At 32.1% G+C, this 26,317-nt stretch overlaps 2 protein-coding genes and 1 long non-coding RNA gene across 3 annotated transcripts; 2 read left to right on the forward strand and 1 right to left on the reverse strand.

The window, feature by feature from the left end:
- The first annotated feature begins 62 nt into the window (after nt 1-62).
- On the forward strand, nt 63-10,005 carry LOC125048471. Its single transcript, XM_047647123.1, has 6 exons — nt 63-196; nt 2,117-2,353; nt 4,883-5,076; nt 5,969-6,093; nt 6,279-6,454; nt 9,447-10,005. Exons 2-6 carry the CDS (start codon nt 2,192-2,194, stop codon nt 9,783-9,785), a joined length of 996 nt encoding a protein of 331 aa, XP_047503079.1. The 5' UTR covers nt 63-196; nt 2,117-2,191; the 3' UTR covers nt 9,786-10,005.
- Nucleotides 7,789-8,331, reverse strand: LOC125048472. The gene is made up of 3 exons (XR_007116822.1): nt 8,170-8,331; nt 8,006-8,089; nt 7,789-7,933 (listed from the first exon to the last, which is right to left on the reverse strand). It is a non-coding gene; the product is annotated as an uncharacterized LOC125048472 (long non-coding RNA).
- Nucleotides 10,006-12,246: 2,241 nt separating the features above from the next.
- On the forward strand, nt 12,247-25,402 carry LOC125048463 (corticotropin-releasing factor-binding protein). The gene is made up of 7 exons (XM_047647116.1): nt 12,247-12,512; nt 16,957-17,053; nt 17,387-17,547; nt 18,720-18,915; nt 20,216-20,394; nt 21,633-21,741; nt 24,722-25,402. The coding sequence occupies exons 1-7, from the start codon at nt 12,444-12,446 to the stop codon at nt 24,871-24,873; spliced, it is 963 nt and encodes a 320-aa protein (XP_047503072.1). The 5' UTR covers nt 12,247-12,443; the 3' UTR covers nt 24,874-25,402.
- The last annotated feature ends 915 nt before the right edge of the window (nt 25,403-26,317 follow it).

A 26,317-nucleotide genomic window follows, 5' to 3' on the forward strand; every position in this document is an offset into this window, starting at 1 on the left:
ATCCACAGACTATAATTCTACCTATGTAATTGAAGCGGTACTCCACGTATCCATGCGTAGGTGCGTATCAAAATAATTTGCCAGCTATTATTAACAGGCGGATATAAAATGTATACAGGTCAGGGTTCCCTCACTTGTGGGTTAACCTTGACCAGCGTTGGACTTAAAGAGGGTTAAAACGATCCAGGAATTTATGGTAAGTAGATGCGTAGGCGAGTGGAAAGTACTAAAGGTTAATATGGTGGTCCGCGTAAATTCCTAAATATTTTTAGCGAGTAGCTATAGAATAAGATAAATAAGTGTGATGAAATACTGTAAAACTATTTAAGTTTTTATTATTAGGAGTGTTTAGGTTAATATCTACAGCAGAGTTTCATCATCGAACTTCAAGGCATAATACGAAATTTACTCTTATCAATTTGACGTGCGCCGTCTACAACTAATCGTTTTTTGAGGCAGTATTTGCCGCAAACCACCACCATGTGGAACCCACAACCCACTGAAGTATTTCCGAACGGAATTGGTTGGGCTTAGGGTCCTTCAACAAAACAGCGTTCAAAATTTTAAAAGAACAGCAACGCACTCGCGATTTGAGAGTGTTCATGGGCGGCGGTATAACCTAACATCAGATGAACCTCCTGCTCGTTTGCCCCCTTTTCTCTAAAAAATTCTAATTAGTTCTCCGCGATCATACCCGCGTTATTTTGATCCTTTATCTATCAGTTTCGTGATCATTTCTTTTTATGAAAAAACATTTTTTTACTTCACTAGTAACTGATAACATTGCCCATATAAATAAAATCAAACCACTAGGCCAACGCTTCTTCATAGCCTTTAGGCAATATCGAACTCCTTGTTAAAGACGTCGTAAAGTATCGACTTTCGAATACAAATTTAAATTCGAAGTTGTTCCTTAAACATGAAAATTAACGTATTCGCTAATAATCTCAGGCTCTCATGCTATGAATGAAGCCCTGCGATTCTGTAACTCACTTTACGAACTCACACAACGGTTTTCGCATCGGCGGTCGCGCTTAAATCAGTCGTGAAGCAGTCATTTTACGATTTGGCATTCTGATAAGCAATAAACTACAAGCTCGAAAAGTGAGTTACAGAATCGCAAGGCAGCGTCTTTTAATTGTCGGTCTCTAAATACACTTACTTGTCTGATATATTGTTAGAAAGACCGATTCGAACCCCTAACTCGTAACAATATTGTTAGATCAATGACTAACTTTAAGCATCATAAAACCCAATCTAACTTAACGCCGTTTTTCTTCAAAAAAAGACGATAGAAAGGAAAGCTAAAGAAAAAATTTGTTGTTGAGTTCATAATGCTCTTAATACTTTATGGGTAGGTATTGATAACATTTCTTTATCTGTTTAATTGATCATTATAGTCTATAAGTGATCAGCCGTTTGTACGAGTTACATTAATAGGTATATAAATAGCAGGAGTTATGATGAATTTAACTTAAGACGGAGTTAGACTAGCTAGACTGAGAGACTTTAGACTGTTGTTAGAAATAATGACAGTGTAGGTTTTATAAATATGAAAATATAAATATCCTCGCCAAACTGTTTCGTTTATAATTGGTATTCAGTTTAAATCAGTTAACAACTTTGATCGAGTTGTAATGAAATAATAACTTGCTTATAATTAATTCTGATATCAATTTGTATTTACTCTTATCTAGATAAACAAAAATATTATCGTTTTATTTCACTACGATTTTCTTAATGCTTTATCAATCAAAATTAAGTTTGTGGTTCGACACATTTTTAATACGTTAAATGTATTAAATATGTATTAAAAATGTATATAAATAAAGATGTATGTAAGTATATATAATAGAACAGTCTAATAGCAACGATTGATTTTCAATATTATTTATTTAGATTTTTAAGGTTATTACCGTGTAACATATATCTACAAACGATTACTTTAGCAATAAAACCGCCCATTGACACATAATATGTATATAATTCATGTGTCAGGTTCAATTAAGTGTAAAAAAAGATAAACATTCAAACTTATTTTACTTATTACTAGATCTGATAAACGAATGCAGTTTTAGTAGTATTAAGGTTTTTTTAAGGCTCGTTATTATTGCAGGATAGCATATAATATTTGATAAAATTCATTCTATTAAAACTATCAAGGGAATGGAGGTATTGGATTGATTTCAATATGAGAGCTGCTACAATTATCGTTACCCTTGTAGCGCTGAAGTCATGTTTTGCAGTTTCAAAAGTAGAAGAGACTGAAAACTACTTAAGCCGCTTTTTAGCTGACTTGTGGCTTGAAGGCGGTGACATGGTTAAGATTATTTGGCGGGATTGTTCTAAAAAGGTAAGTTCATATTTGTTTTTTACTTATTTTACTTTTAACTTTATACGTACACTCAGTCTTATTTCAGGTAGATAGATAGATAGGTGAAAATAATTATAAATATACTTAATTTAATATTTTACTCAATATAGATAGCCATTTAAATATAATAGTGTCATTTTAATAAGTTTTGTGTAGAGAAAATGTGAATATTGGAGCGTTCAAGTATTACGTAACGCAATTTTTGGAGACTATTGACCCCCCCCTCCCCCATGTAAATCGCCATAACGTTTTTCAGTACCCAAGTTTCGTGACCACCTAGTGACTCTTCAGTTACTATTCTGTGGTGTAAGTCGAAAATAATATTAACAATAACGTGTTATTCAATCCCCGCCCCGCATCGTAACGTTTTACAAAATAAAATAAAAAATCGTTACGTAATACGCTCAATAAATCCTGATTCTATGAAAGTTATATTTCTTTCAATGTTATGTCTATGTTATTTCTTTAAAAAAGGTTAGTTAGCTATTAATTAAATTATATTAAATTAGTGCTGAGAATGTGAAATGGAACGCACTGTGATGTGGTTGAAACATATTTTCCTTTCTGTCGTATCCAAACAAATATATAATGTATATGTGAAAACTATAAAGCAAGGGATACATAATCCTTAAATGAACGTACACACTGTATACAAACATCTATGTATAATATAGTAACGCCGTCCTCGTTCATCTTGTATAAGCTTCGTAATCTCTTCCGGATCTCCATAATCTGCTTTAGTAATGGGACGCTTCTGTGTCCATTAGTTACTATCCCTATATCACTATTTACCATATTGCTTCTATGTACTAATACCATATATACTTATAGTAAAACCGGTATTATTAATATAGCGACAGATACTTCAATAATCCGTAAGCCTTCTTTCTACTCTTTTATCAAGTTCCATTTTTTTTAAATATTTATACCGTCATGTGACAAACCAGCAGATTTGGATTTCATGCGAAACAATAAACTGATTTCACGGGACTTCATCCAATGTTAAGAAAATTTCACATATTGTTAAATGTCCTGCCAATTTTGTTGTCTGAAAGGGATTTATCGAGGGATTAACTTATGAAAAGCCTTCTCTTTTATTCATAATAAAATGCTTATATCACTATTTTCTTGCGGTTGAACGAACTGGATGAAAAGCTATATACGGAGTATTTTTATTTAAAATTTCTATACTCGTCGCGGGATTCTCAGAAATAGTGTTCATAATTTTAAAATACAATGTTTAATATAATATTTTGAAGTCTTTTGACCGTTTGCGCTTATATCAAAATTATTATTTATCTACGTTATGAGATCAAGCTACAGCAGCAAAAATAGTTTAATTGCACTGTAGTAACTAATATTCGATTCTGTTTCTGCCTCTTTTAATTACAACGTTAACATTAGACAATTAGTGCAATTAGCTTGATTTAGTTTTTATGAATATGTATTTATGAGTTATGTATAGGTATGTATGGGGAAATGTATGTCGATTTTTAAAACTTTTTCACAGCGTATTTCATTGGACACTGAAACTGTTCGATAGAAGATATTTACAGTTTATTGTTTGACACTTACGAGTATCAACCAACGCTACCCTTAATGAATAACACACAGGAGGTTTCTGGCGTAACAATAAGTGTGTCTTGGTTAACCATCTAATTGTGCAAAATGATCAAATAATTAGATGAAAAAACGTGTCTTCTGATATATTATAGGGAAAAACACAAGAGTTATATTTTAGCAAATTAAGCATGCGTTTTTTTCACCTTGATGTAACATTGCTATGTAAAAGATAGTTCTGGGGATATTATTTACACTGGCCGTGCAGGTATTTCCCGGGCAGTTGACGGTTAGTACCGGTGTCTGTGACTGAATTCCAACCTCTGCTACGGCGTCAATTTTCTCTAGTCCAATTTTTTCCTAAGAAGACGCAAATTTGGCCATTTTGTTCAATGTTTGCACTGCAACCCTTATATTAACAAACACAAGACAAAAAGCACACTTTGTGCACTCGTTTCGAAGTTATGCGCGTACCTATACATTTCCGCAATTGAAAATTATTTAATTTTGAAAATAATAAATACAATTTTATGATCTAGATATTTCCACGATTTTACAGCTTTATAATTTAAAGCAAGATTCGGAGTCAAGTCTTAGGGTTAAGCATACTGCATAACTCCCGTAAGTTTAAAACCGAACACTTACTCTTACTCTGAATATTAATAAAAGATGTCTACGAACCTTTATTCATTCAAACCAAATTAATATAATTTTAACGTAATTACTTAAATGCCTTACTATCTTTGTTCATCACGGTGTAAATACAATTCCATAGAAAGAAACGAATAATCACTTTAATTAAACATTGTAATTTGACGTAATTATAAATAGGTACGTAAACGTCTTTCAATATTTATCATACACCTTGCTCTATACTATTACATATATACGAGATACATCATATGGTTTAATGTGATAAAAAAGTAAAGATTTGTCTCAAAATTTCAGCTTATCGATGTCAAAGACGTCATTGAACGTAAGGAATATTATCCTAAATTCGTGCGATGCATGAAGCTGAAAACACTCAGAGCTATAGATAGGACTCTTAATATGGATATAATACCAATCGCCGAAGGAGTCAATTTGGTCAGGTTCGAACTTGTCGATCGAGCGGGTCATGTTTTGACAGGGAATGAGTCTAGGTAAGTTTTATTTTTGAAAAAAAAAAGAGTATTTTCTCAGTGTTTAAATTTTAAAAAGTAATTATTTGAATATCTAGCATCTTAATTTATCTAAGGTGTAGCAAAAAATGAACACGACCATTTATATTTATGTTTTCACAGTTTTTTTGAAATGCAAAACTCAGTAGAGCAACTCTTTGATAAGAGATTTTACGAATTACCACTTGTAATTGCTGCGGGTTGTGTCGCTTATCTATTAAAATCAAATGCACATATTGTAGGTTGGTATTTTAAATTTAGAATTTCGCCATAAGAAAACTTTATATATTGAATGCAATGAACACTCAACTCCTATTTACAATATCCATTTCTAAGAAAAGAATACAAAGAAAATAAATTATATTAGCGGCCGAGTGAATGACCCAAAAGATATTTGTCAACGTCGTATAAAAAGTGGGTTTCGAATTAAATTGCGCAAACATTAGCTCCACTTTCAGCAATAACAGAAAATAGTTTTGTAAGCAATGTTCCTTTACACTATAATATATAAGTACTATATTTAATGACTTAGGATTATAATATACGTATTTTTCTAATCTGAGCGTACACAATTTCTATGTCTATGTACCAGTTAGATTTTCTGTTGTATAGTTTCTTTATTCACTAGTATTGTCTAAATTTATTTTGGAATTGGAACTTAAACAAGTGTTTACAAAGAATACGCTGAATACATGCTGATAGCAAGAATAAAAGTATATAAACATAGTATATATTTATATAAACGCTTGAAAGTTTTTTATGTTGACACAACCAAAATCAATGGTGAAACAACCTAAGGTCATAAAAAAACCAAATAGACTAAAGCCCCTAATTTTCCCTTAATTAGTACATTAATAAAATACGACTGTTTTAGCACGTGGAGTGACAGCGAATTAGAGCAAGAAGACTGGCGTACCTTAGCTATTCAGAGAATTGGGAGAGTACTGAGGACTCATGTCATCAAATTCGAATTTACTGATAATAAATTGCTTGAAAAAGGTTTTGTTCTATACTTTTACTAATATTATGTAGCTATTTTAAGTTTCTTAACATTGTAAAATCTAAACAGAATTGAAGACTTTTAAATTATGTGCTCAATTTAACTTAACTTTAAAACGGATATGTAAAGTCGACTTCGCATAAAACAGGATTTAGAAAATCAAACTAATTTATTCCGTTTTCAGCTGAACAAAGAGGAAGACGACGCCACCATATGCTTACTATGATGATGTTTGGCATCGTCTCTATTGGCATGGTGCTAGTTCCTATGGGTTTCCAGTTTCTAGCTGTGCTTGGAGGCAAGGCTATGGTTCTGGCCAAAATGGCTCTGATTCTTGCTTCTATACAGGGTCTGAAAAAGGTAATTACAATTTTAGTGAAGAGACGTGGCTTAGAACGATGAAAGACAAATCCGTTCGTTTGATATTGGATATACGGCCGTAGTTTAATGACGTATCATGGCATTTGCTTCGTGTGTTGAACTAAAGCTGTAGATCAATCACAACTATTGAACGGGAATCATGTGTCGGTTAATTCGTTTAAATTGTCTTTCTTTGTGTGACACCTATATCTCGATTAGATGCATGTTAATATGAATAGTCTTACATCGCTCTAAGCGATATTGGAAAAAGAATAATTAAACAAAGAACATATTTTTAAATAGTATTCGTAGATGACACGCTGCAAAAAAATTTATACGGAGAACGTGAACTTAAACTTAATACCAACACAAAAAGTAGCTATCAAAAAATTTCATAAAAATTGCCTGTCAAATGAAGGCAGATGGGTCTGCCACATTTCACATACCCGTTGTAACCACATCCACTTTTATGCATATTTCATATCCAGGCAGCGTTATATACATCTATTATATATCTACGGTCTTACTAATAAAGATTTATGCACATTGTATAAGCCTGTTATAGGAAAAATGTTACTAATAATTCCTGAATTGACAAGGTTGATGTATACTGCTGTTATAACAAGTGTCTGGTTTGTATGAAGACTTGTACAATGCTTATACAACGCAGAGGCCTAGTTTAACGGGTGTATAAGACAAAAATCGCGTAATTTTATCTGATTATCAAGGAAAGATTTAAGTTAGTAGGTATTTGTGTTTGTTGAAAATAGATTTTATAGATCAAATGGAAGATTTAGATAATATTGATATGCAGAAGATTTGCCGCCTCCAAGGAAAGTCTAAACATAACAAACTCGGTGCACCGTGCAATCCGTTATTACTTTCGCATGGCGATTTCAAAACAAAATACTGCTTTTCAAAGAAGTATGTTATGAAGATCTGTGACATAGTGCGAGCTGATGTCGAAAAGAGTAATAGAGTTGGAGGGTTTTCGATTTAGGTGTCTTCTTCATGGCTTCTCAGTGTCATTAGAAAATGCCAAATTATATATAGTAGCACTGGCAATCCTCCACAATATTGCTATTGATATCAAAGAAGACCTGGATGTTACGTATAGACGTCCCCAAGCAATCTGGCTGGACAAGCTGCTAGAGCTGCTTTTATTGAAACATATTTTTAAGGCTGTTTTATTTACATAGGTGTGGATAGTTAAGGACTTGAAATAAATAAAAAAATTTATTTCATTTAAAACAGGGGTTTTATTTTTTTTATAAGTATATAATTATTCATTTAATTGCTGCTGTAACAATTTGAGCCTTAGAAGATGCTCCTGCTTACCCTTTCGTGAGCTTCGGCAAGTTGCTTCTGTTTGAGCTCATGTGTTTCAGCCATCTGCCTTTGTTTTGTTTCGTGCTCTTCCTGCAAACACTGGAACACTACCGTGTTGAGGAGTTTGGCACTTTCCACTATTTGAGATGCCTAAAAAATTTAAGTATGATCGTTGAGGGGTTTTGAATGAAATAGTCCTTTCTCTATCACATTGATACTTACCTCTTCTAACTTTTGTACTGCAGAACGCGGCTTTTTATGTAAAATTCTAGTCTTATTTGTCTGAGGTTTTGGAGTTTCTATTAGCTGCAAATAATAAAATGTTATTAGTATATTAAGTAAATGTGTATATAATTGCTTTGGTTGATAAAATAAATACAACTTACATTAGAATTATGAGTTGTATCAGAATTATTAAATCAAACGTCAATCAAACACGGCGGGTTGCCAGGGTAACAATAAATAAGGGTCGTTTTGTTATTCAACCAATACACATCGATTATTGGTCAAAGAGGTGTTTATGCCCTGTACAAGCTCTATTCACTGAATTACTAGTAAGACCTTTTATTAGTATTTTTATTAGTAAGACCGCTAATATATAAAATTCTCGTGTCGCGGTGTTTGTAGTTAAACTCCTCCGAAACGGCTTGATCGATTCGAAATTTTGTGTGTATTTTGGGTATGTCTGAGAATCGGACAACATCTATTTTTCATCCCCCTAAATGCTAAGGGAAGTCCACCCCAAAAAAATTTTTTAATTTTCAGTTAAAAAAATTTAATTTTAATTTTTTTATGATACGGCATTAAAAATACATTCTTCCCTTAATTTTCACCCCTCTACGATCAACCCCTATTTTTTATTATAAATGATATACATGGCAAAACGACGTTTGCTGGATCAGATAGTATATAATATATATCTGTTCCTCTAACATATTTTGATTAAAGTAATTGTAGATAGTAATAGAAAATTTTTACCTGTCTGCAGTATTGTACTATTCGGATAAATAATTTGAAATTATCAACAAATGTCATGTATCTATTAATTCAATATGAACATAAATTTGTAATTAATCAACCTCAACATTGTTAATTTAATTCCACCCGCACAAATAATTCAATAAAATTGTTCCAATTAACAAACGTTTAACATAATTATTAACGCGGTGAATTTCCTTTTAAGTTAAAAAGGGCAACATGACATGAGGAAGGTACGACATTATTTTAATGTAACCACAATCATTCTCTATCTACAATTTGTGTTTATACCAAAATAAACCAACGTTTTGTTTTGCAGCATATTTTTTTAAACTATGCAGGTATTTTAAAGTTACTCTAAGCATTCGATTCTCAACCCTGATGTCCTGCACGTGCATCAATATTCTTTATATTTTGCGCACTTAACTTCGTGTAAATCTAAAATCGATAGCTTGTTAGTACAGAAATAGTTTGTTGTGCTCGATTTTATAACATTTTGTTAAGAACCCAAGTAATAATTTGTGTTAAATATCACTAGTCTTATTTTAATTCGATTTCGTATTTGTTTCTTCTATTTACGTTTTAGCCCTGTCTTTAAACATCAAAAAATCGACTCAAAACAATAGAATGTTTCCTTTTGATTGCACGTAACAAAGATAACCGCTTAATAGATGTTTTGTTCCAGATTGCTTCAACTCCGCTGAACTACGGATATTATCACTACCCATACGACCACTACGACAGACGAAGTAACGATGGTCTGCTTACCGCTTTAAAGAATCTCAGAGCAAGAAAAAATTACGGTCAAGATAAGCTGATAAATCCCATTAATATCAAACCGATTATATCCCAGCCGAAAGATAAACATGATCGTGAATTCCCTCATAGTCTTAATATTGTACCTATAGATACACCTATAGTTGATTTAACAACGCACCCGGGAGAGGTGCAAGCCACATATTCATTGGAATTGCCATATAATGGTTTGAACTTTCGTGCTTCCCCTAATGTCGTTTCGACTTGATGTAATTTATCATCTTTTTAACGCACTATTGAGTGTTATTTCTAGTATTTATTCATATGTTTTTTATATTATATATCCTAAAGATGTAGTAGTGTATTAGTGAACAAAATAAAAAAATTAAAATATGTTTTTCAATATTTTTACTCTAAATCCGCTCTTCCGCCTTTAGGATGTGCGCCTTTAGATGAGTAAGCAATTAATATGGAGTTTCGGCATCAGGCGAAACAATAATTTTATTTTTTTTATACGCAGGCCAACTTTGGCTGATCTTGCTTTGCAAAAAATATACATTTATAGGAACGCAGCAATGTGTTTGCTGCGAATGTCCCCATTGAGAGCATATGGGACTACAAACAAACCGATTTTTATATAATAATTAATTAGAGGCCCTAGTTTACGCATGGATTTCTTTAGAACGACCGAAAGTTAAATGGAAACGTAAACATAGTAACATATAGATTGCATCAATTGCATACATTAATTAAGTTAAGTTTAAATTGCTAATAATGCCGTTTTAGTTTGAAATAGGCTAAAATTAATACATCATGAAATATGAGTTCCCGGTAGGGGTCGAACGTAACTCTTAAGACTACGTTGGAGAATTTTTATTGCCGTAATAAACGCTAATGGAGATGTTATTTACAAAAGTGTTTAATTTACTTTTCCAACGGTGACGCAAATGTATTATGTATTAACTGCCCGTAATAATTACGTTGTACGCTTAAACAAGATTCCGGAGAAAACACAATAACGAATCTTTTTTTAGTGTTTTTAAATTAAATACTTCTTAAAACGTTCTGGCGGGATTTGTGTCGGTGTGATTGTCACACTATAAGCCACTTCTCTCATGTTCTTATTGGATAAACAATACTAAAAATCTTACTCCTTATAAATCTTTATTACTAATCCCAATTGCACTACCGACTTATGTGACTATGTACCGCGGAATTCCAAAGATTTGAGAGATATTGAAAGAACAGTATAGAAATTTCATACAGAAACGTCGGTATCGTAAACTGAAGATATAGAGAATCGCTGGATTGCTTTAATAATGAATATACGTATTGGAACGAATTATGGAAATAAACGTATTTTATTTTCACACGAATAACGATTTATTTACATTGTGTCTATCAAAATGTTACGTGAGTATATGGGCCGCGCTTAGATTTTACAATAACAATGTTATAAAAATCTTTATTACTTACCTTTAGGTAATTAGATAACGTAATGTCTGCAACGAGTATTTTTTTCAAGTTTTCCCATATAACACATATATCTATATATTTAGTATGTACTAAATTTTTCCAATTAAATACTGCTTTGCAGAAACGTACATAAACCAAAAGGTTTTTACGGAAATACGGACAACAAACAACAACAAGAAACTCATTGCGTAATATTTAGTTTTATTTAGAAATTTATTTACTCAAAATTGAATATACTAAAGATTATGACGGTTCGCGGTCCCGTTACCTTGTTAGATCTTATTACGGGCGCTAATCATTAAAATTGGGGCGAAATAGGATGCGACTCCATTTTATCTTTGAGACGTTACATTTATTTAAGACAAAGATTACAATTAGGCTATGATAATTTTTTACTTTATCGACAATAGCAATTTCTTATGTAATCTTATACAAAGTAAAGATTTGCCCAAAAGGATCCGAAGGCTTTATTATGTATTTTTCTAAATATTTTTGAAATTTCGAATAGTTTCAAACACTAATTCTCAAAAAATATTTAATACAAATCGATTACTCTTAATATTACTTAGGTGCAAGTTAATTATAAACATTTTCAAGAGGCTTTTTTCCTGTTCGCATGGTTCCACTCATCCTATTGCCTGGCCGAAATGGATGTTTTTTCTTAGTATTAAAAATGTCTCAGGTACATCACTGCCCTTCTAGTAAATATCTATAAATACAGTAAACAGTCTTCGTCATTAATTGTTACATTATAATAGGGTGTTGTGAGTGACACCCACGTACGTCCATTATCCATTTCGCCTCAACAAATATCACATGTCATATCAATAAACTAAGATCTCTATTATCAATGGCTATTCAATATAAAACCAAAGAAATGGTCACCACTGTGATCTTAGTATCATATACTAATCTAATATATTATTTATAGAAAATACATACTGCATAATGTGAATTAATGATATTAACCTTTACAAGGAAGAAAGTGTATCAGCCTTCGATAATATACTCCCGTGCCTCATGGTATTGTGAATGTGTTTCTTAAAAAATAAAATAATTATCTAAAATTCCACTTAGAATTCCACGAAAGCGAGATCTATAAACAATGTGCTACGTTGTAATCTATGGCAAACATTGATAACATTTTACACATTATTTAACACCTGACCTAAACACTGAGTTGTTTAAAATTTTCAAACTGTGTAATCATTCCATTTTCAAAAAATTAAAAAGAACAGAGATCTGTAAAACAGTTGTGTATTCCAATTTCTAATATTTTTTTTATTTGGTTTAAACAAGTATAAGTAAACGTGAAGCGCATACAAGGGTGCGCAGTGAATTTGTGTTCCTATAAAGGGAGCCAGCAAAAGCTGCCCCATTCACAACTTGTTCGACGCCGACGTCACTAGCTCGAACTTTCGCAACTTTTGTTGAAGTGACAACTGTTATCATGAGGACGGTATTTTGCCTTGTTGCTCTGGTGTTTATGTGTAATGGTATTAGCGGCTTGCTGCTGCCGGTAAGTCCATATTTTTAACATATCATAATTTCCATAATTACGATACCTTTACTTTTTCTTCAAAAAATAAATAATAATAAATTGTTTAATTATAAATGTTCAAATTTTTTTATGTAATTAAGAATGCAGCATAAGTTTAAATCATGTATTGTAGGTTGTTGAAACATATTTACAATTATTATAATTTTAATTAAAACTTAAAATAACATTGCAAAAATGTTTTAAACATAAGATTATAAAATAATAAAAAAGTCATGTTTGAGAAAAATTCTAATAACACAACTTACAGATTTAAATAACGATTGTAGATAATAATATCCACTTAATACAAATGATTAGTAGTATCAATATAATGGTATTTTATACTCTTTGAATTCTTAATACTATTGAAAAAGTAAGTAAAAATAGTTCAGTGAAATCATATTGATGTTATCTTTAGCACGCTTATAGCACAAGACATCTCTTCAAAACATCAACAAAATTATAAACCAAGGCAAATATTGCGATTATAAAGTTTAAAATCTACAACAAACAAAGCTGGAAATTGTAATCTAGGCAGAAGAAACAAACTTAACGCTGAAATGAATTTAATGAAATTTGCTGTTCTGTATACAAAGTGAATTTTATAGCAGCCTTTAGCGTGCTTAAAAGAGCAGAGGTATTTGATCGTAGCTTAACCTTTGGCAGCATTGGATTAAACTTTTTTTTAAATAATTAAATAGCTTAAATTCTAATATAGATAAAAATATTCTTCTATTTATCAGTTCTATTGATTTGGCACCGAAACAATATTTGTTTTGGGGTTTTTTTTGTTTAGTGGGTACATTTTATTAGTTTGGTCCGGCTAATCCGCAAGAGCTTTTGATTGCTATAGAATAGGAAGGGTGAGGTTAAGTTGACCTGGAGTTGTATTGTATATTAATATTGTTTTAATTTCTATTTTTTATATGGGTGTATTCTTATTACCGAGTTAGAAATTGCCTTTAGATCTCGTGTACGACTTACATCCGGTTTCTGTATTTAGAATACCAGTCGTCAGTTCAGATTTTTCTATCCTCTTTCCGTTCTTTGTCTGGGCATTACAGGTGAGGGGCCTATAGCCTATTTCTAACTCAGAAAGCTACCGTATTAATTTATATAAAACATATTTAATAAGGCTTGTTAGATGTTCAAACTTGGAAAGCTAGAAGCTAATTAATACGAATACGTAGTAAAAACTTTTAATTGTGTAATAACTTATATGAGTAACGAAGGTATAGAGTTTAAACACAATATTATGTTATTAAATATTCTTGAACACAATATCAGAAAGAAATCAATTACTTTTCAAAAATATATCGTGAAAAAACATATAGCATATCCGACATGCTTATGAGAAATACAAATATTTTTCGAAAATAAAATATATTGTATCAAAAATTATAATTTTCATTTAAAGAAAGTTAATTTAATCCTTTTTGTATATGAAATTAATACTGATAGTATATATGAGTAAATATTGTGTTAAAACCGACAAGTCTTCGATTAACGATTTGGTTTAGTTTAGACTAGCGGGGACTATAAGCATGATGACTATGCCTTTCTCAATATATTTAACCTTTTATAATTTTCTCTTCTCTTAATATATAATATTTGAATAGTCTGTTTGCAGTCTCATTACACCTCCATAATCAGGGCTGCTTGTGTTAAATACATTTCAGCGTTTGTTTCATTAATCATTAGAATCGGCCTACTGCATTGTTCAACCAGAAATATTGTTTAAATATTATTATGATTATTGTTTCGCCGCAAAGCGAGACTCTGATACACGAAATCGAACAATCTACACAGTACTTAGGTGTATATATCGGTAACTTAAGGTAATTTATGCAATGCTCTGCGCTAACTTTAAGTTGAAAAGTTTAATTAAAAGACTTACAATATTTCTCCTCGGTACACGATGATATGCTATGAATTTTAAGAGCTTGTTTTGAAAAGGATTATTTAATTAATTTTACGACAGATAATCTACGCTTTTAGGCTTAAATTGCTTACGACACATTTATAATACATTACCGCAATTCATACCGAATTTAAACGTATTTAACAATAATTAATTGCTGATTTTAAACCCGGGATTTTTAACTGTACAAAATGAAGATTCTTATTATCTATTATGCCGTTGGTCAAGTGCCGTTAAAAGTAATTTAGCGACTTCAAAGTAAATTTTCTTTAGTATGAACATAGAATTTCAATTAGAAAGCTATATTGTTAGGAAAATCAACACTCTTACATACGCTGCTTATGTTGAAAATGCGCCGTAAAAATACGACTCTTAAATCCAACCCGAATAAAGAGGTCACATACATTTAAATAAAAGTAAGTTTACAAAATTATATTGAGCCTTGTAATTGTATATTTTTTACAGACGTTAATAGATTTCAGCAAACTGTAGTTGGGTAAAATATTTACGTAAAATTCATTAATCACCTTTAAAATCAGTGTTATATTTTTCCGATAGTAATCTATGAGATTGAGATTGTTACTTTATTAATTATACTTGACTACTTAAAGATATCCTAAATGAAGATAAAGCACACGCAATAAGTCCTCAAAAGATATTGGTTGGCATTATACTGCCTCATAAAGAAAAAGAGTGGAGCTACAGCCTCTAGTTCTTGACCTCATATTTTTGTATCTGTTTCGGGATTTTTTTCTTAAAAGTCAAGTAACCTTCTTTGCCTGACACATGCCATCGACTACTTGGGTCTAAGGCATGCCGGTTTCCTCTCGATGTTTTTCTTCACAGCACCAGCGAGTTAAAACAACCGAGGTTCGAACCTACGACTTAAGGTATATGAGGCACACGCTGAAGCGACTATGCCAATATAGTAACAATAATATTTATTTTACACAAACAAATGATCACGAAAATAAAACAAACTTTGTAGCGACACTGGTTTTATTTTTAATATTCAGTCAGTATTTAAGTACGTATCTCAAATAGAATTCTGTAATTAATAAAAAATAATCTGATTTAGATAAACCAGATAACACTTTGATGTAAGAACAATTAACAAACTGTAATTGCTGTAAACAAACTGAATGTTACATCAATTGAGAATTGAAACTACTCTTGCTAAACTAAACAAACGAATAATCTAAGTTTAATTCCGTCGTCACTATTGGTTAAAATGATTAGCAAAGTTAAAGGTTAATGAAAAGAGACGTTTTCCCAATACTTTGAGTTTAGCTCGAAAGTCTAGAACCCTGAATAAAATATTGTAAATACCTTTTATTATATATCAGCGGGCAAGAGGCTCGACTCACTCAGGTATGTTGAGTGATACCGCCCATGGACACTCATATTGCCACTGAAGGCAAGCGCTTTGCCGGCCTTTTAAGAATTGTTACGCTTGAAGTACTCTAAGTCGAATTGGTTCGGTAATACTTCAGTGGGCAGCTGGTTCCACAAAATGGTGGTGCGCGGCAAATACAGCCTTAGGAAACGCTCAGTTGTGGAACTACGGACGTCGAGGTGATACGGGTGATATTTCGTATTCTTCTGCTGAAACTCAACTGCAGGTCAAAACAACTCCTCTGAACACTCTCCATGGTAAATGCGGTAGAAGATGCAGAGATGCATCCAAATCTCTACGCAACGCCAAGAAGTGAACCCGATCGGAAAGTGACTGGTCGTCGATGATTCGAATCGCTCATTGAGCGAATCCATGTGAAGCCCTATGTCCTATTGCATTAATTCACGCCGGTTTTCTATGAGACAGTGGCACTGCTCCGGTCTTGCCTCCTCATTTGGCTGAAGCCCGAAGGCAACAGCATGACACTCCCACTAGGAAAGGGTTGACTGATTGCGCTGGTGAAATAACCTCTGTCACTGGTTATATCACCAGTGGGCGATGGGGTCGTCACGTCCCGACGTTGGGAAAACGCAGCAAGATCGCCTGGAACCCGAAACTTCTGTAAAACATACAGAAAATGCGGTTTTTCTTACTGGAATTAAAGGACTTTGCATTAAACCACGTTTCTCAGTTAATTACTTCTCAAATGAGACTTGAGAGTCATTTGAGAAATCATAATAAGAGTATGTAAATTCCCCTTTAATTTATTCGGCATTACAGTAAATTACTAACAGTGACCAATTGAAATGAAAAAATGAAAAAACTGAATGAAATTACATTTGATGTGAAGTTAGAAATAATATATTTCAACTTAGCTTAATATTAAGATTTTGTGTTATCTGTAATGAACATTTTTAATCTTTACCTTTAAACATTTTTCTATGAATAGAAAAGCCAATCAGTACCACATACATACTACAATAACAAAAATAATGTTGATCTCTTTCGGTTTCCCATATAATAGATGTTTTTTGCCCGCGTTTCCTTATAATGTCACAGGCACTAGAGCGTGATTAACATATATCTGAGATGACATAAGTTCGCAGGGATTACGGTACGCCTCAAGAGATGCGCCGTTGTCGTGGTTCTCGAGAGTTCGACGTCAGCCACTTCTCACACATCGTGTCATAGATATAAATCAGGGTTAGTACTCATAAAACAATTCCAAAAATACATATATAGAATAGAAATATAATACATATATAGATATATAATTTCATGTCGAGGCCTCCGTGTCTGATTGTGATTTTTACATTCATGATATTATTTAAAAAATATATTTTTGCTGGCAGGCCTTCATGTTTCAGACAATCTAGAATTTTCTAATATAAAAAAAATATATTGCATGAGATATATTGGTTTTAAATTAGTTTCTTTTATATCCTATTGAATATGTACTAAATTACTGTTTCCGAATAAAATGAAATAAATATCTGTATCGTGTATAGCATATATTGCTACTTATGTGGTTCATAGATTGTTTCATGGTTACGTCTGAAGAGGGGGAGTTATTCTTCAAGTCACCGACCGATGACCCGGTGGTGTGCGGTATCTACATGATAGCTGAGCCCGATAAACGAATCCAGGTCACCTTCAACTACCTCGACGTGCCCTGCGATAATGGGGGACTTGTAGCGGTGAGGTTTTGATTGGTTTAATTTTTAAAAGCACTTTATTGAATAAATATATTAAACTAGCTGCCCCCGCGAACTTCGTTCCTCCTTAATGCGATTTTAGCCTACCTTTTTAGTACATACCAACATGGAATATTTTACTATGCTACCTCAGAAACTGTTCGGTTTTCCGGAATGAAAACTTTTTAGATTTTTCTAGGATTTTCCTCTATATAAACCTCAGAGTGCAAGTTATAAGTTCTTAATTAACAAATAAAAAATATAGGTTGGTCGTAGAAGGTAGATGAAAATTAAGGGTTGCATGTATTTTTGTATGCTGTATCATAAAAAAATATAAACAAAAAATTTTGTCTAAAAAATAAAAAATTTAGTTTTGGGGTGGACACTCCTTATCACCACTTAGGAGTTTGAAAGATAGATAGTAGCCGATTATCAGACTTACTAAACATGCATAAAAAATTTCATAAGATTCGGTCGAGCCGTTTTGGAGGGGAACGAACATTGTGACACGAGAATGTTATATATTAGATATAATGCTTAGTAATTCATGTACCTAAAATTAGGAGTTGAACACTTTTCATTTCACAACTTGAATATATCAATATATTTTATCTTAATTTTACCTTCGTGTCATAATAAAGCAAATGATATGAGCTATGTTCTAATACTGGGTAGATAATGTAATCTCGTCGTCCACTGCTTATTCTATTAAGAGTTTTAATACAATCTTCGTTACGTTGTTCACGAAGTTGGGACAGGACTTAAAGTTTTCAAATTGTAGTTTAATCTTCTAATAGATCTTTCAGCTACTTACGAGCCAAGCTTGTATACAGAATGCAACTTCAGGCTTTTTGCGTTGGCTTTCTACTTTGACAAACTCCTAATACTATAAAGGAATCTGTGACTGTGTTCGATGTTCACAGTATCGAAACACGTAACGTAATAAGATCTATCAAAAATATTCCAATAACCACATTAGAAGATTTGATTGGACGTAATTTTTTTATTAGAAGTCGCTCTCATAGTGAAACATTTTCGGATTTCATTTCAGCGTGGCGAATAAAAAGTACATACTCCTTGCTCGATCAGATTTTTGTATCTTTTGATAATTTTATTTCTTTAATACGCCAATAAATCAAAGTGAAATTATATGCTTAGGAGAAATTTGTTTTTAGTGGATTGATGGATGGGAGTTAAACGGCCAAGTGTGGCCGGCGGATTCCTGGGATGATGATAGAATGATAGAGTCTTGTGACCGAAGACCGCAGCGAAAGCTTGTTTCGCGTCAAAATGCGGCTCTCATACAATACCGAGTTCCAGCTCGGGGAAAGGGCTTTGCTGTCACAATACGACATCTGAAGAACACACGACGTAAGTTCTTATACCGACGTATCATTTTATTCAATTAACATATGTGCTTTATAGCATATACGGTTTAAGTGAAGATACATATAGGTATGGTAGACTTCTTTATAGATTTTCCTAGGAATATTGTTACAGAAATTTGGTTTCAGTCGTTCAGTTGGTTTTGAATATTTTAATTTTTTTATATGTGAAATATGCTCATTTTTTTTTTAGAAATAGATAAAAAATACTTTTGGCTTACCCCCTTTACTTTGTTTATAGAGCAAGAATATTTTATAAGCTCTTTCATCTTGATCGTTATTTTTTACTAACTAAAAGTTATACGTGTTGACTTTTAATATTCATTAATTGCCAATTTTTTAAATTATGTTTTATTTAAAAGCCTTTCGCTGACCCTAACAGCTGAAAATTATTAAATGTTACTGTAGTTAAACCTATACCCTCGCAAATCAACGACAAAGATTTTTTAGATCAGTTTTATATTATCATCATAAATAAATATATTAGATAAGAAATCAAAAATATATTTATACCTGAACCGTGATCAATTCCATGATTAAGTCATTTCGGTTTGTCCTGTTTGTGTATCGCGTTATAAGTAATAACTTTCTCTGTATCTCGAATTGCTTTTAGCGACAAAATGATTTCGGTGTAATTACATTTTGTCCAATATATTGAGTTACAGAAAGCTATTATTGTTTTGTAATAGAGGCGCTTCTTGTCGCGTAATTTGACTCGAATTTTCAAATTAGTAAGGCAATCGTCGTATATTTAAATTTTCTTTGTTATTTATAAGTATTTAATAAATTATTCAAATATTTACTATATTAGAAATATTTTCTCTTTTTTACTTAGTTTTATCGTCGGAACTAGAAAACCAGAAATTAGTTTCAGATTTCACTGATGGAATGGTTTTCGTTAATTACTTGTATGAATATAAAGATACTACTAAGATGAATATAAAGTAATCAATTTAACGAAAAAATTACGAAAAATTTAAATAAATCATTAGTTAATTGCATTATTTCTTTGACAAATTGCGATTATATTCGGTACGGAAGATAGAAAAATCTTTCAGTGTTGTGAATATAAGCGTAAATGTATACCTATATGTATTGAAATAAATCATAAAAATGTTTCGGAACACGGATGTTTTGTTAAAAAAACGGTCCTTTACAAAATGTGTACACATAGATACATACGTTTTTATTATGAAAAACGGTAAACAGTAGTAACAAAAACAGTGCTAAGGTTAGTCCAGCTATTTTAATATTTGGATGGATAAGTATTCAAACTTTATCTGCAGCTTGCAATCTAATGTTGTTCGGCGCTGAAGGAGTATACACGCTACGCAACCACGGCGAGGCCGGAAACTGTTCTATCATAGCAATATCTCCCACAACAGTTCGTGTACTGGATTTGAATGTTGGCCAGACGGTAAAAAGAGACACGCTACTAGAAATGGAGACCGGGACTATTCATCGTGTATGTACTTATTTAACTAAATATACTACTTGTTTAGTGTTTGCCTAAGAGTTTGCGTTGTTTAGGCAACGAGTACTTTTTCCGGAGTTGATAAAAATTATGCTTAATATTCTACTGATTCACTATAATATAGATGCTAGTATTGTATCTGTATTATAGTAGTATTATCTCTATCACTCTTATTTTACAATATAATATTTTTTTTTTTTAATAGAGTAATTTTATCTCGGAATGTGACTTTGCTATCTTTTTGTACCGAATGTAAACATTATTTATGAATATTATTTGTCGGAGTAATGGCGTTTCTGTCATGATATTTATATATATATATATATATAAAATAAAATCAAAACCGTTATTACTTGTCAAAAAATAAATAATAATAATTTAATAATTTTATTTTAAATACAGTATATTTGGTTGTTATGATTACTAATAATAAATATAACAGTGATTCGAAAAATATGTAACATTTTAAAATAGTTCAGTTAAGTGAGTTTCATTGAGTTGACACAAGCAAAGTGGAAAATTCCTTAAAACATTTTCGCTGTAAATTTAAATTTGAAAGTGTTTTGTAACAATCATAAAGAAGCGCTTTGAGTTTTGAAACGGTTTCCGCAAACAAAATTGAAGCAGTGTCAGCGCCAATAATTAAAATTTATATAACATTTTAGTGTAGTTGAAGTTGAGTATCCGGTATTTTAGTCGTACCCTTACTATCTACCAATATCTAAATGAAGTTTTACTTAGAATTAGAAGTTATATCAGAACTGACTCCGTATGTATGTCCTGATTCAATACAGATACTATGAAAAAGTAATTGTTTTAATACCACGAGTTTGACTTAAATACTTGTCAACATCATGGAAAACTGTAGCTCCAGTCAGTACAGAAGTATATCACCAAGTTTTCTTAAAAAAATATCTATGAAACATTACATTCGTAATTTTTATATTTGGAGATTGTAACTGCCCACTTTTGTTTTTCAAAATTTTGTTTGCTTCAGCGTGTGACTCTCATCCTTGAGGTCATAGGTTAGATACCAGGCTGTGCACCAATGGACTTTCTGTCTATGGGCGCATCTAGTCCTTGGATTATTATTATTATATTTTAATATTGCAACGCGTAGTTGTTGATCAGAGCTAAATCTATACACGTAGTCTTTGAGATGAATTCACGATTTTCCAGCACACTCGTGCGTACTTAATTAGCTGTTATTCAAACAATGTGTTTGTCAGTGCACAAAGCGTGGCCTACCGGATTACGTGGACATTGGAGGCGCAAGCGGCCTTGACCACACCCGAATGGAAGTTTTCGACAGCTTGTGCGGCTTAGATTCTATTGAAGGTAAGTTCACATACTATTTAACGATACTTCTGGAGTCTAGTGTTTCCAAAAAATAGTGTTGTTGCTAACCTTTCAACATTAATTAGTCCCATGTCCATTACATGTCCTCTCAGTCATGTCATGTCAGTAATGAGTTGATACGGTGTTGATCTTTAATAGATTTTGATTAACACTTGGATTTTATCTTGAGTTGGAATATACCTGATTTATCAACTTGTTTCCGGTAAATTTGTCGACAACCTTTTTGAAGACGGTTCAACGACGGTTAAATGAACGATTGTATTCATGTTTCTGGTTGTATGTATTGAGAAATAATTAATCACTAGGTTAGTTCTTAGTAAGCCAAACAAATTATTTTTTAAGGAACATATTGTGTACTTGAAAACTAAATTTTGTCAAAATCATTACATTGCTTTAAATGTATACTCAATTACTATAATATTAATTATGACGTTTAAAGATAGCGATTTAATGTTTATTGGTTACGATAGTATAGATTATTTTTTAAAAGTTGTGGCAGATATTGGCGAATTCTAAAGTCTTATAACGTCAATCAACATATTATTGAGAAAGAACCTCAATTTAGAGACATCAATCGATCTGGCTTCGATTTTGACAGCGTTAATTTGTTTTTCAGTACGAATTTCTGATCCAATTTTTGTGTCATTAAATATGTAAGATTTCTATCCATGTTATGAATAGCAGTGTTGACCTAGTGGCTTCAGCTTGCGACTCCCTCTGATGAGGTTGTAGGTTCGATCCACGGCTGTGAATGAAAACATCGTGATTAAAGCATGCATTAGACCTAAAGAGTCGACGGCGTGTGACAGTAACAGAAAGCTGATCACCTAACTAGGTGTTAAGCAAGTTTCTATTAGAAAAAACAAATGAACGCGAAACAGATACAGAAATCTGAGGCCCAAATCTATGAGGCGACTGGTTTTTTTTGTAATAGCAAAATAAACAATTCGAAAAAATTAACTCCCGCGTCCTGGGTCGTTCCGTTAATTAAGGATTAACGTTTACTAAAGCATTTGGTAAAAATTAAAGAATGCTAATTGATGTGACTTCTTGTCAATCTCGTCCTCAAACAGATAATATTATCAATAGATATAATAATTCGTAAGTGCAATAGAAAACTTATGTTGCACTTATAATACTATTATTTTAAAACGCTTGTCGCTGCTAGAGTTACACTGGTCTGTATATTTTATTTATAAATGTGTAACAAGGTAGCGGTGTTAGTGCATGCATATCATGAACCCTTGCTTGTACGGTAAAGAAATATATTGCAAGGAAACCGGCATGCCTAAGACCTAAAAATCGATGGCATATGTCAGGCACAGACAGGAGTTCGTTCACCTACTGGTCAATATGGAATAAAGAAGCTACTGAACTACTCCAGTAACTTAGTAATGCAAAAAAAAAGACCATGCTTTGATTAGTTTCATGTTTCATGGAATTGTACCAATTAACATTATTTACAAAACAGAGTCGCTTTGTTTCAATTTACCTTTGGGAATGAGCCCGAGGCAACGAAATCAGTTTGTTTTACATGGAAAAAATATTTTCAGAATAACTTTTTCACGTCAATTCTTTTCCAAAAGTTAAACGAAAGGAAAATGTTGTTCTTTTAAAAGTAAACAACCAACAAAACCTTTCTTGGGATACAATAAAGTTGTATTGAGAAAAACTGGTATAATTTATAAATTACTTTGGGATAACAAAAACAAATCTAATTTAGCATATTTTATTATATTGTACACATAGGTTAAAATTTCTTTACGATTTTATAAATATTTTCATAAATTTATAGTAACCAATTAAAAGCTGGCTATTCATAATTGTACACATCATTTATAATGGCTAAAATGTCCTCTGTCATTGCTTCAAATCGCTTTACCTATAAAAATCTTTAATGGTTACTTACACAGCGGTAAACAAGCTATGACGTCACCAATTTTCCGCAGTATGGCGTTACATTAACGAGACATTTTAGATAAAAGTCTCCGTTTATTGCACATCAATCACTTAACACGAAATCTGCTTTTAAGATTGACAAGAGTTCTCTCGGGTAAATGTATCTTAAAATGAATTTTCCATTTTTAAAGTTAAACGCAAAATATTTAAGTGCTCGTCTGGAGAGCGTTATTATATATCGGATCTATCTGAAGAAACGTATTTACTGCTTCATATATATTTAAGGGATTCCTTGCCTTACTTATGTACGCAGCGGCTACTCTAACATTGTAACGTATATATGTATATCCAGACTAAATAAAAGAAAACGGTTTTAATTCTAGAATGTACAAATTGAGTCTTAGTTTACAACTACTTGCTTATGGGCTTAGTTTTTGTAGTGGGTAGACCACTACAAAAACACTACACATACATAATATACAATTTTTAAGCAAAAACGTCCGTGGGCATTCAACATTGAAATGCACTTTCCATCTATTTCTTTTAATACTTATACACGGTAAGGGCTTCGTGCTTGTAAGGAATTGAATAGTTCCATTGTTAGACGTGCTCAGTTGGTCTATGAATAGAGCTTTACGACTATTTTATAAACATTGAGAGTGATGTCCTTTATATTTTGCGCGCGGGGCTTTTTGGCTTAACGACAATAGAGCGACGAATAAAAATATGTGACTGATCTTTATCAATTAGAAAATGGGAAACGTGAACTATACTCGAAAGCCTATTACAATACTATATAGAAGAATTTTGAAAAGCCCTAGTATGAGTCTGTGACAAATTTACTATGAAAGTACATAGTCAAAAAGTAAAAAATAAAACAGTTCTTGGCGCCTTTTCTTACCACGATGCGTTCATAAACTTACTATTGTAAATTCAATTTTAAATTAATGTCAAATACAATTTGATTTGATTATAAACGTGTAATAAATTATGTTAAATAATTTTAATTTGATTGCCTCTAGACTTTATCTGATATGATTTTATTTTATTATTTTTTCAGGTCATCGTCCAATCTCTATTGCCTGTGAGGACACTGTGGTTCGACTAGTCTCTGCTGGACGATACCAAAACTCTGTAACCCTAGCCTTTTCTCCATTGCCTATGGAACACATAGAACATGCTGACTTAATATGTGGATTAAATGATATTTAAAACATACGTCGAATTACTAATGTGCGATTTCCTAAAAGAATACTGTTCTTCATCCTTGTCCAGTTAGTTTTAGACCATGTTACATGTTTAAAAGATTTTCCTTACGAGAAACGTGTTCTACATACTTAAAATAATTACAGAGATAAACTTTCTTGTAATAAGCAATGTTTTCGCCCTATAGAAATGAGTGTAACACAGAATAGTGAGATATAATTTTGAAAGTGACATTTTTGATCCTTTAATTAATATCTCGAGAGTTGTATATTAAATAATGCAATAACTTTTTAGTTAATTCCATACAAACACTAACTTGTGAAATAATATATGTCCTTAGATGAAGTACTACTGATTAAGATGCTATAATAAAAGAGTTGAATAAATAAAAATTAGACGGCAGTGGAATATTGTTTTAATGTGCTTGTGCGAAATCATGTATGTATTATGTATGCCCTATACAATGTTCTAGTCATAATAATTACAATGTACTTTACCTATATACGAGTAGATCCTAATAAAGAAGTTATTGACTTGTTTTGTATCATTAAAACCCACTCCAATGACAGTTCGAGCCGACAAATTTTCATACAAATTTAGTTTTCGATATTCTACATACACTACTGTTTAGGCGTCTTGATTAAGCCCCCAATTTACTATTGTTATAACGGGCCACTTTGTCTATCGAAAAATACATGTTAAAATTCTGAGTTAAGTTGCAAATACCAGATTCCATTTTATGGATGACTGCTCGCCCGCACCGTTCTGGTGACGAGGAAGCATATATGCAAGATGTTGGGATTCGTCGTTTCGATTGGCCAGCTCCAAATCCTGACGTTAATAGGATGTTCTAAAGAGATGAGTAAGATCACTGCAACCTGCCCCACAAAACAAAAGGGAGCTAAAAAGAGTCATTGCAGAGGAGTGAACGAATTTAAACGTTTTTAAGAACATCATGGAAAGCATGCCTAGAAGGATTCAAGCTGTGATAATGCAAGAGGAGGTTAGGTTAGATTAGGTTTGTACATTTCTAACTTTATTTAATTAAACAAATCTTTCGTCTTTACTGCCGAACACTTCTTATTATTTCGCGGTGTACATCGGTTTTAAATAATTCATTAAAAAATCTCAGAAATCACTTCACGCATATTAATTTACACGATTATAAGTACACGGACTACGTGAACATTTAAAATTTCATTTAATTAACTGAAATCGACATTAGAACGTAAATTTCATTAGGTGCCCGTTTTTTTAGCAAAATAGTTTAGTTTTTATTTAGTTATAGTTAGTAAGTATAAAACATTTCGTGTCTGTTAAACGATGTACAATTCGTTTTTATTGTTTATTTTCGTTTGTTTCCTAGGTGATATATTTTATTAAACATTTTTTTTTTGCCTGTGTTTGGTGGTTAAACTAGCAACGGTTTAAATCTGATATATAAAACCAA

The sequence above is a fragment of the Pieris napi genome, chromosome 3 (assembly GCF_905475465.1).
Source record: "Pieris napi chromosome 3, ilPieNapi1.2, whole genome shotgun sequence".
In the NCBI taxonomy this organism is placed as follows: Eukaryota; Metazoa; Arthropoda; class Insecta; order Lepidoptera; family Pieridae; genus Pieris; species Pieris napi.

What these genes read in the sequence shown, in the direction of transcription:
- LOC125048463 (XM_047647116.1), top strand. Translation starts at nt 12,444, where the DNA reads ATGAGGACGGTATTTTGCCTTGTTGCTCTGGTGTTTATGTGTAATGGT. An exon ending in ACATCTGAAGAACACACGAC is followed by an intron (nt 18,916 to 20,215) that starts GTAAGTTCTTAT and finishes CTTTATCTGCAG; the next exon opens with CTTGCAATCTAATGTTGTTC. An exon ending in CGGCTTAGATTCTATTGAAG is followed by an intron (nt 21,742 to 24,721) that starts GTAAGTTCACAT and finishes TTATTTTTTCAG; the next exon opens with GTCATCGTCCAATCTCTATT.
- LOC125048471 (XM_047647123.1), top strand. Translation starts at nt 2,192, where the DNA reads ATGAGAGCTGCTACAATTATCGTTACCCTTGTAGCGCTGAAGTCATGT. An exon ending in TTGACAGGGAATGAGTCTAG is followed by an intron (nt 5,077 to 5,968) that starts GTAAGTTTTATT and finishes CGACTGTTTTAG; the next exon opens with CACGTGGAGTGACAGCGAAT. An exon ending in TAATAAATTGCTTGAAAAAG is followed by an intron (nt 6,094 to 6,278) that starts GTTTTGTTCTAT and finishes TTCCGTTTTCAG; the next exon opens with CTGAACAAAGAGGAAGACGA.